Source organism: Nycticebus coucang, chromosome 7 (assembly GCF_027406575.1).
Source record: "Nycticebus coucang isolate mNycCou1 chromosome 7, mNycCou1.pri, whole genome shotgun sequence".
NCBI lineage: Eukaryota > Metazoa > Chordata > Mammalia > Primates > Lorisidae > Nycticebus > Nycticebus coucang.
Window position 1 is genome coordinate 130,765,511 of NC_069786.1, and position 14,508 is coordinate 130,780,018.

The following is a 14,508-nucleotide window of genomic DNA, read 5'->3' on the forward strand; positions in this document are numbered from 1 at the left end:
GGCCTGGAGGAGTGGCCTGTTTCTATCCAGGTGACTGAGGGGTGAGAGCAGCAGTGAATAGTCTGGGGTGGCCAGGTGGATTGCTACCTTCACTTCTGGTTGCCTCACCTTACAGAGGAACATTGAGAGGCTGAAATCTGTCTAGACAAATGACCCTGGGTGCTGAGGGGTGGATTTATGTCCCACGAGAACTGGCTGAGAGAAGTGGGTATGAAACTTCTGAGGGCCGCATCAAATTTCTAAAAATATCAGAAGGACTCTGATACGGAGATGACTAAACTAGTTCTTCACTGCTGAAGACAGTTAAAAAATGAGAGAATGGAGATAGCCAAGAGAAGTGCTTTCTAGGGATTGCAGGAAAGTGCTGCTTTGAAATTCCTGAGGCTCCCAGGACCAGAGCTGATCCAGAGGCTGGTGACTTCCCCTGGTGGGGAAGGGGGAAAATCCCTGCATATTACAACAGGGTCATTTCCAACTGTTTTTGTTTTAGTCCTCTGAATGAGTCATTGACTTCAGCTTCAGATTATAGTATTAAGCTAAATAGTATTTTTGTAGGTATTTTCTTTACTTCTGTTTTGCTCCAAAAACGTTAAAACTCTAACTTTGGCATCGAGAAGATCATGAAATATAAACCTTAAAAAGGCCAGTGAAGTCCTGTCATTATAAAGCAAAGCAAAATCATTAGCCCCAGGGTCATCCAGGAAGCTCCGCTCTGAATGTGGTGTCTGGGAGCAGAATATCTAACTTTCCACAGTGGCACTGCCTAACTTGCTTTGCAGCTCAGTCAGTCTAGCCATTCATTGTCCACAAAAGAGTCCCCCAGAGGGTGATTAAAGATGCAGATTCCCCAGAGATCTGGAGTGGGGCCCCAAATCAGTATTTTTATCAACCACCTCTCAGAAACACTGTCTAAGGTTTTCCTTCCTTGCCATACAGCACAGACAAGGCCTTTTCAAAACATAACTGCCAATGTTGGCTGTGTCCTTGGTCCCTACTGGGTGGGCCCTTCTTTAGGTGTCCCTGAGCATAGGACAGGAGCCTTTCCCAGCTGAACATCTGCTCTTCTTGCTCACTGACAGGTGCTTGGATTCTCACAGGGGGTATCCATTATGGCCTGATGAAGTACATCGGGGAGGTGGTGAGGGACAACACCATCAGTAGGAACTCAGAGGAGAACATTGTTGCCATCGGCATAGCAGCTTGGGGCATGGTCTCCAACCGGGACACCCTCATCAGGAATTGTGATGCTGAGGTACAGGAGGGACGGGAGGAGGTCTGCAGGGTAACATGGAAGGAAGGCTGTGACAGGGGCTATGGCCTGAACCCTGGGGCCCCAAGATGGAGTCTGTGTATGGGGAAGTCTGTCCTACAAGGAATAACTTCAGGACCTCAGGAATTAAAAACAAGGATGACATACATAAGGAACTCTTGGGAAGGAGTTATCATTGAATGCATTTTGTTCCATAAAATTAGTTCTCAGCAATCTCACGTTGGAGTCAGGTTCTTGATAAGCAAGACTTAAATTCACCTTGGGAGAGCTCAAGCCTGGCCAAAATGCCTTGTGCTTGGCTACATTCACAGAATTCAAGTCCACTGTTATGGTTCCTGGTTAATTTGGTCTCCCCCCACCCCCTGCCAACTGTTTCCTGTGAACATATTTAGGGAGTAATGAGCATTTCATATTAAAAATACAAGGTAGACATATGGAGCTTTGTATCAAGTATGGACTTTTGAAAACAACATTTCTAGTGAGTCAAGGACCTTCTAAGCAACAGGTGTTCTCTTCCCAGAAGCTTGGGACCAAATGTTCGGAAATCCAAATTTAATCTGCACCTTCTCCCATCTGGAGCTCCTTACAAGTTTAGACAACAAATGTTCAGGATTTTTGGAGTTTCTGTGGTTCTTCTTCTAAATTATTTTGCTTTAGTGTCCTTGTTACCCTTTTTGAGATTTGTTAAGGGGTGGTGGAGAGTAGGAGGTAATTCCTATGTATCTCCAAGGAGGCAGCCTGGTGAAGAGGAAGGAAGGTGGGTTTTGGGGACAGAAGCCCCGTTTGAGTAACCACTGCTTTTCTAGCTGCATAGTCTTGAGCCAAGTCCCTTCTCTCAGTATTTTTTTTTTTAATAACCTCGTACTGATAGGGGGTTGATTTATGTCATTGTGGAGAGTAGCTTTTACTGCTAGATGCTCAAAAAGAGATGGGAAAATGGTCTCTCATCAAATGCCAACATCAGGGGTGAGAGTGGCCTGGAGTAGGATTTTGAGGACAGTGGCAGGCTGGGTATGAAATATTATAATACCATATAGTAATAATAACAACAACAATAGTAATATTACTATTAACTATTAGCAAGGTTGGTCATGGGCATGGGAGTCAACTTTGTGTTGTAAAGTTCTCGTTTTGGGTGTGGACATAGTACATATAGAGTGACAAAAAGAACACTGAAACTAGGTATTTTTACCCTTGAATTGGAGCAAGACTTCAGTATTTCCCTGGAGACTGTTTATGAGGGCTCGTTCTATGGCAACAAGTAAAATTGCAATGAAAATGTAAAGATGAAGAGAAAGTGACGATCATGTGGAAATTAAAAAACAACCAACCAATTATCTGGTAAATAAATATTGGGCCATGAATGAACTTCAAGAAACATAATTTCATATCACTTAGAAAGTAATACAAATGAAAATATTACATATTAAGAATAATAAATGTGAACATCTATCAATAGCTATATATGGCCAAAGCTGCATTCATGGGGAAATGCATAGCCATGGACATTTACGAGTAAAAATAAAGTTTATAAATAATTCAATAATAATAATGATGGTATCTAACATTTAATAGCACTATGTACTAGATTCTATTCTAGTACATTCTATATATGTGTTTTACATATATTAAATCATTTAATTTTCACAATGTACCCATGAGACAAGTGCTACTATTACTACCCTCATTATAGATGATAAAATTGAGGCGTAGAAAAAATGAGAAACTTCCTAACTTGCATATTTAGTGGTAGATCCATGCCTTACAATCTTTTAAGCACTATAGTATTCAAATTAATAAGTTTGGAAACTAACATCACCAACACAACGATGGAGAAAGGAAAAAAATAATATTCCATCAGAAATAAATAATTAAAACATAAAAATGAGAGAGAAAAGAAACATTTTTTATTCTTTAAAATAGCTAACGGTTTTGTTTAAGGAATAAAACTGACAAATTAAATATGAAGTAGATATTAAGAAAAATAGGAGAATGCTACAAATACTGACATGTCAATAAATTTGAAAATCTCCTGAAAACGGATGTTTTTCTGTAAAATTATAGTTTTCCAAAACTGATTCAAGAACCAGAAGTCTGAATAGTGGGATTATCACTGACTGCGTTTAAAGAGAAATGAACAATTATCTCCCAATTGCTTTGGGTCAGATTATTTCATAGGACAATGAAAACATCTTTTATTAATTTGTTAATTTAAAAAATATTGATAGCCTTCTAACACATGGAGAAGAATGGGTCTTCATAAATTCCTAGAGAAAGAGCAAATGTGTGTTCTTTCTAGGAAACCGTTTGGAAGTATGTATCAAAAGCATGAGAACTGTTCATGCTGTGGTTCTAATAATCATACTTCATATTTATAAATACACCACTGAAGAATTTACCATTTGTACAGAGATCTTCATTAAAATATTTCTTGTGATAGCCAAAAATTGGCATACATCTAAATAGTATACAGTAATATCTGTAGCAGGAAAATCTTCAGTTAGATTACTATACAAACACGAGAAAAAAAGCGATTCCCAAAGATGTTCTGATAGTACAGGTATGGGAAATACTTAAAATTTTAAATATAAAATTAAGAAAAAACATTCCTAAAAAGAAATAAGTAGGCTAAAATCTTGATGGTAACTCTCTTGGGGTTGTAGAATTAAGCATGATCTTTAATTTTTCTCTTGGCTTCTGCATTTGTCACAAATACCACAGTTCACATGTATTATTTTTAGAGATAAATCGTAGTGCTAGATTTTCTTTTTTTGATGTTTCTGTTAAGCTAATCTTTAGCAACTTGGAGTAGTTTCACGGAGACATATATGAACTTGTGGTTAGCTTCCTGTCTCTTTACTCTCTTCCCTGAACAAAAGTGTTTGGTCTTTTGCAGAAGTTGAAGGCAGAGTTGTTCATAATACCTCTATTAGCCATTTCTTACTGTGTGGTTTCTACTCAGGGATTTAGTACAAAACCCTAGCACTGCTCCACAGGACCCAAATCTGGCTGACCTAAAACAATGTCACATTTCACAAACACTATAATTTTGAGATCTCTTTCAGGGTTTTTTCTCATCTTCCATCATCTGTTTATTCTTGACTTAGTACTACACTTTCAAAATTACCGTAGCATTGGCCAGGCGTGGTGGCTCATGCCTATAATCCTAGCAGTCTGGGACACTGAGGCGATACATTGCTTTAGCTCACGAGTTTGAGACCAGCCTGAGCAAAAGTGAGACTCCGTATCTACTAAAAGTAGAAAAATTGAGGCAAGAGGATCACTTGAGCCCAAGAGTTGGAGGTTGCTGTGAGCTCTGGCTCCAGGGCACTCTACCCAGAGCAACAGCTTGAGACTTTGTCTCAAAAAAAATTACTGTAGCATTACATATGCATTAAAAATATAGCACAAGCCTCTAGTCATTATTCTTGTTTTTACAAAATCTTCTGGGCTGTTCATTACCATGTATTTTTTTTTTCATTTCAAACTTACAACCCCTTTGTCGAGACACAGTCAGAATCAGAATCACTTTGAACCTTCATTTCCTTATATTTAAAATGAAGCCTGTCCTTGGGAAATCTCTAGGATCTTTCTGAATTTTGGATTCTGGGGGGAGGCATCAGTAGAATTGAATCCACGTATTAGCTTTAATACGAACATATAAAATTGTTATCATGTATCTTGACCAACAAATAAATCTCCAAGACAAGTTTCCCTGTACTTTTCAGGGATGTTTTTCAGCCCAATACATTATGGATGACTTCTCGAGAGACCCCCTGTATATCCTGGACAACAACCACACCCATTTGCTGCTTGTGGACAATGGCTGTCACGGACATCCCGCAGTTGAAGCGAAGCTGCGGAGTCAGCTGGAGAAGTACATCTCCGAGCTCACTATTCCAGGTCAGTATTTGGGAGCTGGAGCATTGGACATACACGATGGGAACAGCAGTTGCAGCATGGCCACCAGCTACCAACTATTGAGGGAAGCATGATAATAAACCCACCCAATGAGGTGTTTTTATTGCCGAAGAAGAGCTATTGTTTCCTTTCTTTCTTCAAAACACTAGAAGTGACCCTGCTTCTGCCAGAGCCACTGTGAGGGGTAAAACCTGCCAAAGGCAGTGCCAAATGCCTCTTCCACTCTGGTTTGTCAGTATTAGAAAGACTGCTGTCTCTTCTGCTAGACACCCTATAAGAAAAAATAAAATCTACCACGACAAGTAGGAGTTTATAAGGCAATGTAATTAAGTAGGGTAGAAGTGGGGAAACACACACACTGGATTAACAACCTGATGGTTTGCTTTTTTTGAATCTTGGTTACTTCTGCACCTGAAACACTGGTTTCAAGGGCGAGAGTGCAGCAGTTGAGTGAAGGCCTTTATTCACCACGTCAGTGGCACATACTTTCTCTGTCTTTGAGCTGGGGGAGTATATTTCTGTTGAGCCCAACATAAGCTTTCCTTTTCATGTTTTACAGATTCCAACTATGGTGGCAAGATCCCCATTGTGTGTTTTGCCCAAGGAGGTGGAAAAGAGACTTTGAAAGTGAGTTCTGGTTTGGTTTTTTTAGAAGGTTGATTCATAAGCTTATCCAACAAATTTGTATTTATCAGGGCTTTGACCTGACTAATTTCTGTCACTATAGTAAGTAGGTAGCGTTTTTCCTCCATGTACTGTTCCCCTAACAGATGTGAGAATTTGAAGTGATATGAATAGTCTGTGCATTTAGTGTCAGCTTTCATGACCAACCTGCCAGAGAGAAGAGGTGACGTTAACTCAGGAGAGGTAAGGATCGTGACCAGCATATATATTGCAAAACTATGGCTGCCCGTCTGCAGAGAGATGATCTGTGATCATACACACACAGATTTGCCTCCCAACCTCACATTCTCGGGCCACCTATGGCCCATCCATGTCTCCCAAAGATGCCAGGATGCCACACAGAGAAATCCAAACCCTAGGTGGTACTGAGATCATAGAAAGATTCTTTTATGATTCCATGCCTGCAACGGTGAACAGTTGAGCAAGAATTTGGCTTCCCAGCCCATCTGTGCAGACTCTGATATCATGGAGATCATCTTGCCTGCAGCCAGCCTTCTTCTGTCTGACTTTTTCTTTCTTCCTTTTTTTTTTTGAGACAGTTTCATTATGTCACCCTCAGTAGAGTGCTGTGGCATCACAACTCACAGCAATCTCAACCTCTTGGGCTTTAGTGATTCTCTTGCCTCAGCCTCCCAAGTAGCTGGGACTATAGGTGCCCGCTACAATACCTGACTATTTTTTGTTGCGGTTGTCATTGTTGTTTAGCAGGCCTGGGCTGGGTTGGAATCCACCAGCCTCAGTGTATGTGGCCGGCGCCCTAACCCCTGAGCTACGGGTGCCAAGCCTTGAGTTTTTCTTTTTAAATAAAAAGTATTAGTGTGACCACGTTGTAGTCAGTGTCGGAAGACATCATTTTCAAGAGCTCATTTTTCTAGGAACAGGGCATTACAAGAAAGTGATTTTTCGCTCTTCTTTTTAATTAATTTCCATATTGATTTGTACCTCGCCCCTTTTCCCCTAACATAATTTAACTCAAAGACAGGAATTAGATTAAAGACTTCTGATCCTCTCTCCTCTCTCAACTAGGGTACATCTCTAGAGTTACGAGTAACTGCTGGTGAAGTTATTTGGAACCATAATCTAGCTCCTCCCTTGGTCCGTTCTTTAACATAGCCATGGTCTTTCATTCATTCACTCAACGGACAGTTACTGAGTACCTATGGTGAGATCTACTGTTGAGAACGTTGCTAAATAACACTTTTAGGGAAAGACTTTTTAGGAAAAAATAAAAGACTTTTTTTTCAATGTGACATTATCAATAAATGAATGCTAAAAAAGCAGCCAGATCAAAGAGGAAGAAAGATGGAGAAACAGTAGTTGAAAGATGGTTACATTTATTATCGTTCTTTCAAATTTTAGGTTTGGAAGAAGATGTGGTGGCCTAGGGTGTAAGGGAAGGCCAGCAGCTGCTGCAGTGTAGGGCACTGTGTTTCTGCCGTGTTTTCAGCAACACTCAGCCAGTTACCAGCCAGAGAAGAGGGAACAGGAGAGAGGAGGGCAGAGGGGAGAACATGCCCTGCGGGAGCCTCCTCCTGCCCCCTGGCTTAGCGTCCACCCAGCACACGCCCTGCCACTCTGTGGCTCTGACCCTCCATCAGTTCCAATCACGGCACCACAAGCTTTGCCTTATGCACGAGGCCTTATCTAAGAAAAGTGTCAGGCTGGAATAAAGTGCTTTCCCGTTTCCTCCGTGCCCGTGTGTAAACCCATTTATCTTCACTACCTCAGGGTTTCAGTGTGCTGCGTTTGATGTAGTGAAGCCCTTGCACAGCTGAATATTGGTGAAATCCCAATCTAGTTAAAGAACGTATTTGTTTTGATTACACTTTTGACTCTTGGGCTGAAACAGGCTCTATGATTAAAATAACCTTTGTTGTCTGCAGCCACTTTCTTTTCTGGAAAAATTTCCAAGTGGCAACACCTACTCCTAAAAACATCTAAGTATCAAAAGGTATTTTTGAATAAGCTGATGTGAACACACCTTTATCTTATGTGATTCAAATTCTTAAAACCTAGTCTGACCTCTGCCATTATTATAAAGGAAATAAAAGTGTAGTAGGTATTTATCCCATACATAAAATTTATTCCTATTCTCTTTTAATAATAGGAGAAAGTGAAAATATTTGAGGAGAGAAGTATATGAAAAAACATAACACAAAACACTTAGCTTGATCAGATAAGTTATCACAATGATTTTGACTGCAGTCTTAATAGTTGTCACTCAAGTTATGTCCATACTTTGAGTGATCTATTTAGTATGTAGGGATATTTTAAAGCCTTACTTGTGGAAAACACGCTGGTCACATGAGTTCTTATTATGGCATTTCTTTTGGGCACAGGATGCCATACAACCCGATTACCTCTCTCATTTATAAAGTCATTGCCAACGTTGGTTTGCTTCTGATTTAAGATGAAAGCCCCAAAGGAAAAAGCACAGGGATGTGTCCCTGTGTTATGTTCGCCAACTGGATTCAGAACCTTAGTCTGGAGCTGGGTTCTGTGCACACTGGCATCTCATCCGTCTGCCCGACTCTGTCTCCCTTCTCCCAGGCCATCAATACCTCCATCAAAAGTAAAATTCCTTGTGTCGTGGTGGAAGGCTCAGGCCAGATTGCCGATGTGATCGCCAGCCTGGTGGAGGTGGAGGATGCCCTGACGTCGTCCATCATCAAGGAGAAGCTGGTGCGTTTTCTACCTCGCACGGTGTCTCGGCTGCCTGAGGACGAGACTGAGAACTGGATCAGATGGGTGAGTCGGTGGGGCCGTGTCTGAGGGCTGAGAGGAGAAGGGGGTCTGTGGGAAGGGAGGATGCCTTAAAAATCCATCCCCGCTGGTAGCTGTACTCCTGGCCTTTGAGACTCTGGCCCCAACCAGACATCTAGCTGGAAACTGAAACTCCTGTTAGTTTGTGACGTTCTGAGCCTCTTTACCTCCTCAGGGGCAGCCTATAAGGCTGAAATTCATTCAGGTCTGTTTGACAAGCTTATGAGCCTTCTTTTACACCAGTGTTTTTTTTAACCGTTTTTATCTTATGGCACAATTGAACCTATAGTTAAATTTCCATGGAATGCTTAAATTATGTTGAGCAAAAAAAAAAAAAAAAGTAAAAATATAAAAAAATACACTTACTGTGCTTTGAGCTTCTTTGAAAATAATGTAATTAATGATCTTTACAAGTTTTTGTGGCACATCTAAGATCCTGCCATGGCACAGCAGGCTGAAAATCCCTGTTTCACACCACGAAGTCAACAAACGTGCTTCTGAGTTTTTCATGTATCAGTTGAGGATTGGACGGGAAGAAATCCCTGGGAAGGAAGAGATGCTGACTCCAAACCAAGTCTGTACCCACTGGCGAAGCCGGCTCTCCAGAACGCTTGCCTTTCTGCATTAGCTGGCCTGCCGTGCAGTACAGACTCTGTCCTCTGCCTTAGTCACGTAGCAGACATGGACCCCCTGGAATGCGTATTCTGCTTCTTATTTGCCATGCTGATGGGAAGATTTTGCCCCCGTGGTGCTGTGCTGGCTCACTTTTGTCTGTTTCGTGACTGCTGTTGACTTGTAACGACTTTTGTTTTCCCGATGACTGAAGCTCTCGTGGTTGTCAGGAGCTGCACTCACATCAGCTCCTTCAAAAATGGCCTTTGCTAGTTGGATATTTTTAGGAGCAGGTATTGCCAGTTGGAAATGTTTCCATAAAGGAAAGAGGCTGCAGACAACAGGGGTTATTTTAATCGTAGAACCTGTTTCAGCCTGAGAGTCAGATGCTGGGTTTGGTGTAAATAAAAAAAATATATAAATCCTTTAACCAGACTGGGATTTCAACAATTTCTAGTGGAAAGGTTTCAAAAGATCAAATGCAGCAAACTGAAGTCCTGGAATAACAAACATAATTTCTTCTTGCTTGTGGTAGCCTCTGTCATTATTTAAGGCAGTGGTTCTCAACCTTCCTAATGCTGCAATGTATTTTCATTGTGATAAAGGGGTCGTGACCCATAGGCTGAGAACTGCTGATTTAAGGTAAGCCTGAACACACCAAATCCTTGTAAATAATGAGAAAAGTCAGCCCCACCTTGTAGGCTGCCAGGTACCCTCTAGTAAATTACATGAAGTGGGACCCTAATGGTTTTGTTTAGCTTCACGTGAGAGGGCAGTCAGCCCACAGTTCGGAGGGGGCATTGTGCTCCAGAATGCTCAGGGAACAAGTCTTTTCTGGATTTAGCCTCCTTGTCTAAAATTCAGGACTTAAAAACACATGTGAGCCTTCGTCCCATAACTGAGAGACAGCATTGGCGCTGAATGATGCCCTAGCAATTGTGCATATGATATGTCTAACTGAGATGTTGCATTTTTTCAGATTTTACTACAAGAGGTAAAACCGGGAGTTTTTATTCTGAAAGCTCCTGTGTATCCACATAAAATGAACTTGTATCTTTTCCTACAATTAATTTAAAAAAGGTAAAACTGGTGGTTTAATATGAAAGTTCTGATTGGGATTTTCTTTTATCTTATTTGAGTTCGGTTGAGAGATATACACAAGAATCAGGCAAATGGAGGTAAAAATATCCACTTTATTGATGATGAAGGCAAAGTTCAAAGACATGGCTTAGAGGTGCAGCCACAATAGCTCTCCTTATGCTGAGTCTCAGAGGGACACAAACGAGCCCACCCAGACACAGGCAAAGCATGTGGTGGGTGCAGACGAGAGCACTAGCCCCCCGCATGGGGTTGGGGAGCCCAATGAGAGACTTGGGAAGGGCTGGCTGGGCACAGCCAGAGTGACTGCCCATCCTGAGAAGGAGTGTGGCCCAGCAGCCGCTCTGATGAGGCCCCTTCTGCATGGAAATCTGCTGGCAGGGAACATAAGTCTTTCCTTTCCAAAGTAGTTATATGCTTTTAATTCTTTAAACATTCAGACCTAACTGCTTTGAGTCAATTCTATACATACAAATAGGCCAGTCCCAAAGTGCACATTTCAGAGTAAGATGTTACCCATTCATTATCACTCTCAAGGTGATTTCCTGTGATGGAAGGACGAAGTTCAGAGGTCAGTTCAAGAATACCCAAGGAGAAGAAATAGGCAGTTCTTAACTTACCCACTGACGAAGGCCCCGGGCCCGTTCTTGTGACTTTCCTCTTTGATGGGTTGGCTTGTGGGTCTGGACCACGTGATGTCCAGAAAACAGGCAGCCTGATGGATTCCCACACCCTTGGTGAGAAATTTTGATTTCTGGTTCAAAAAAACCATCATAGCAAACTCATCTGTGACAGGCTCAAAGTCACAGTCTACCTTGTATAATTATATTATCCTTTCTGGGACTTGGATCTAATTCATATTCATACCTACTATGCTAATAACGTATCATAATTTGAATTATGTCAATCAGAAGACATATATAAATAATAAAAATTAGTCTGCGATTTTAATTATGTACTCCTATGGGATTTTGCAGCTGGTACAGATTTCCTAAAAGACTGAGCTCAAGAGTGAAATTATTCATTAATGAATCTATACATTCAGTCAAATACTAATTAAGCAACCTTCCAGAACAATCCTGGATGAAGTCACTGATACGTGGATGACGACCCCAAAACCTGGACTCCAGGTTTCTTGACTCTCTAAGTGCTCTGTTACCCTTCTCCCCCTGGGATCACTTCCCGATATCCCACCAGCTCGTAGTTATCCTCAGCTGCTCAACAACTTGACAGTCTATAACCAAGTTCATTTATTCATTCTAACTCACTTATTCTGTAGATATACACTGGACACATACTGTGTACCGGGTTCTGAAATAATCATACTTCAGAAAGAATCGTGTACACAGCAGAAAGAGTCTGTATCCCCCAAAAGAAAAAAGAAGTTGGAAAAGGGTTCATGTTGAGTGATTACAACACAGGGCATTGTATAATTTCAAACTGAAATGATGTTCTGAAGAAAAGTAACATGGACACGGAAGGGCATGTGCCTGGTTTGGGGCTTTCTGGAAGGCTTCTCAGAGGAAGTGACATGGGAGCTGAGATCTAAAGGATGGACGGAGTTAATGAGGTGATGGTGGGGGGCAGCATGTGCAAAGGTCCTGAGGTGAGGGGCAAGCATGGCACAGCCAAGGAGCTGAAAGATGATAGTGATAGTGGACATTGTGGGTGAAAGCTTATGAGCTTGTGGGGGTCCAAACCAGGCGGTTCCCTGGACCGTTTCTTCTGGTTCAGGTGTAATGGGACATTGTCGAAAGCTTTGAAGTAGGGAGAAAATACAACCAGAGTTGTGCTCAGGAAAGCTCACACTGGCTCCAGTGGGGAGGAGGCTGAGGGGACACCAGAGTTTGTGGGGAGGGGATGCCAGACGGGAGGCCCCTGTAGCGGTCTCTGGGTCCCATCAGTTTATGCTGGGTCCATATGCATTTTCTTCCTTTTTATTTCAGAGGAAAATAGAAAGAGTCTCTTAGTACAGTCCACTCCCACTTGTGCCCCATAATGTTGGGACCTGCACCCCTTTCTCTGGCTTGTCGTTTCTTATCTTCAGCCTGAACAAGGCTGCAGCCAGGTGGAGAGGGCATTTCCCTTCATTCTGTCATCTCCTCCCACACTCACCCTCAGAATCCCCATGGTTTGTGTTTTCCTGCAGTTTTCATTCATTTCCTGCCACCCAGGGGGGTGCAGCATCTTCTGAACTCAGGCCTCCGTCACTACCTTTTCTGGAAACTGCAGCCTCACAAGCTCACCTCCTACTTTCCAGGACGGAGGGATGCTGTTCTTAGTTCCCACCTTTCCGCCTTCCAGCGGCTGCACCCTGACCCTTCCCTCCCCGTCCAGCTGAGGCTCTCTGCAGCTCCAGATCCTGCCAGGAAAGCCCACTAGTACCTCCAGCTCAGGCCAGATTACTTCCTTCTCTGGAAGGAAGGAGCCTTCCTCACCAAGCTCCTGCCAGGCTCTCCAATGTTCAAAACCTTGGAATTAGGGGGCACCTTAATTTTAAAAACATATTTTAAGATTAAACATTACAGGAAAAATCACAAAGGATAACATAGCAAATTCTTGTTCTTCCTCCAGTTGCCAAATCCTACCTGTTCTTGTCTGCATTTGAACTTCTCTTTCCTACTGAGTGGGGTCTCTGGTCTTTTGTTTTGTCCTTTCTTCATTTGTTTTCTCATTCAGCACCTGAGTTCCTGCCATGTGCCAGGTTTCATGATAGACACACACACATGCACGCCCTAGTCAGAGGCGCTTGGCTTTTTGATAGGGGCTACTGTATGGGTTTTGATAGGGTTTTGATGTGTGTGCTCTTGTATAACCAACATTTTATTCTCATTCTGACCAAGGATTCATTATTACAACTGAGAAATTAGTGGCGATGGGAAGAAGACCTGGGATTCCCCTATAGGGAGTCTTTTAAAAATGATGGGATAAAATAGACCCCACCCAAGGAGTGAAGTTTATGATCCTCTTACCTAAAATCAGTTCTTTAAATGTTTCCAGCTCAAGGAAATTCTTGAAAGTTCTCACCTATTAACAGTTATTAAAATGGAAGAAGCTGGGGATGAAATCGTGAGCAATGCTATCTCCTATGCTCTGTATAAAGGTGAGTAAAAATAGCTTTTTTTGAAGTTTCAGCTTCATGTTGCTTTTTGTGGCTTTTAATGACTTGCATTTCTTTCCTAAAACAGCTTTATTAGAATACAGTTGTGCATTTAACTTTGATTAGAAGTTAGAATAACTACTATCCCTGGTGAAGCAAATCTCCTTGGTTGTGTGTATTTGATAGAATGACAATTTTGATGTCATTAAAATACGGCTCAAACACAATCACAATACTCTCCAAAGAGCTGTTCCCATCCATGGTTTAAAATACATTAATATATATTTTTTGAGACTCAGGCTCCTTTGACAATGTGACAAATCCATGCACTTTTATCCCAGAGTTCTACATACGTGTGCGTGCACCCACATGTACACTCACGTCACACACGTAAGTCATTTTGCATTCCATTTCAGGGGCTTACAAATTTCCTGAAGCTCAGAACCTTAGATTAAAAAATTCTCATCTCCGGTCTTTGCTGTCTTAGAATTCCATCAAACTGGATGTTCCCTGCAGTAAGTAGGCCCTTGGCGAAGGCATACCATCTGCAGTTGAACTGCCTGGTTAATAAATGTAAATTACTCAGGCACACAGGAAATGCAGTTTAAGCCTTAGTTATTTATTAGAATTATTCTTAGTATGCTCGCCAGAAACTTGGTTATAAAGGTATTTACAAAAATGGAATTTTCTCTGTGTAGCTACATAGGTACAGAAAATACTAGCTCTAGAAAAGACAAGAAGAACATCGTAATATGGCTCATTATTCTGCAGATTTAGATACAGTATAAGTTAGATATGGGCCTCGAAGTATAACACTCACAGAATCTGAATCTGTGGGAAAATTTCCTGATGCCATTGTTACCCTGTAGGATGGGCAGTGGAAAGATGTTACTGTGCCTGAGTCGATCCTCATTACACACTTTAGAACATACGGCATGTGGGTAGGAATGAAACAGTGAAATGTAAGAGCTAAGTGTCTGAATCTCAAAGAACTTGCTCAGCACCACCTTTGATAAATGGCTCTAGTGACTTGCCACATGGGTGGTTCTGACTCTGACTC

The 14,508-nt window shown here is 41.7% G+C and overlaps 1 protein-coding gene across 1 annotated transcript in view; it reads left to right on the forward strand.

The window, feature by feature from the left end:
* TRPM8 (transient receptor potential cation channel subfamily M member 8) overlaps positions 1–14,508 on the forward strand; it is a 100,427-nt gene that overhangs the window by 22,762 nt on the left and 63,157 nt on the right. The window contains exons 6-10 of the mRNA XM_053598049.1: positions 1,080–1,252; positions 4,999–5,173; positions 5,751–5,818; positions 8,426–8,623; positions 13,349–13,451. Coding sequence (XP_053454024.1) covers positions 1,080–1,252; positions 4,999–5,173; positions 5,751–5,818; positions 8,426–8,623; positions 13,349–13,451 — 717 coding nt within the window. The remainder of the gene's footprint in view (positions 1–1,079; positions 1,253–4,998; positions 5,174–5,750; positions 5,819–8,425; positions 8,624–13,348; positions 13,452–14,508) is intronic.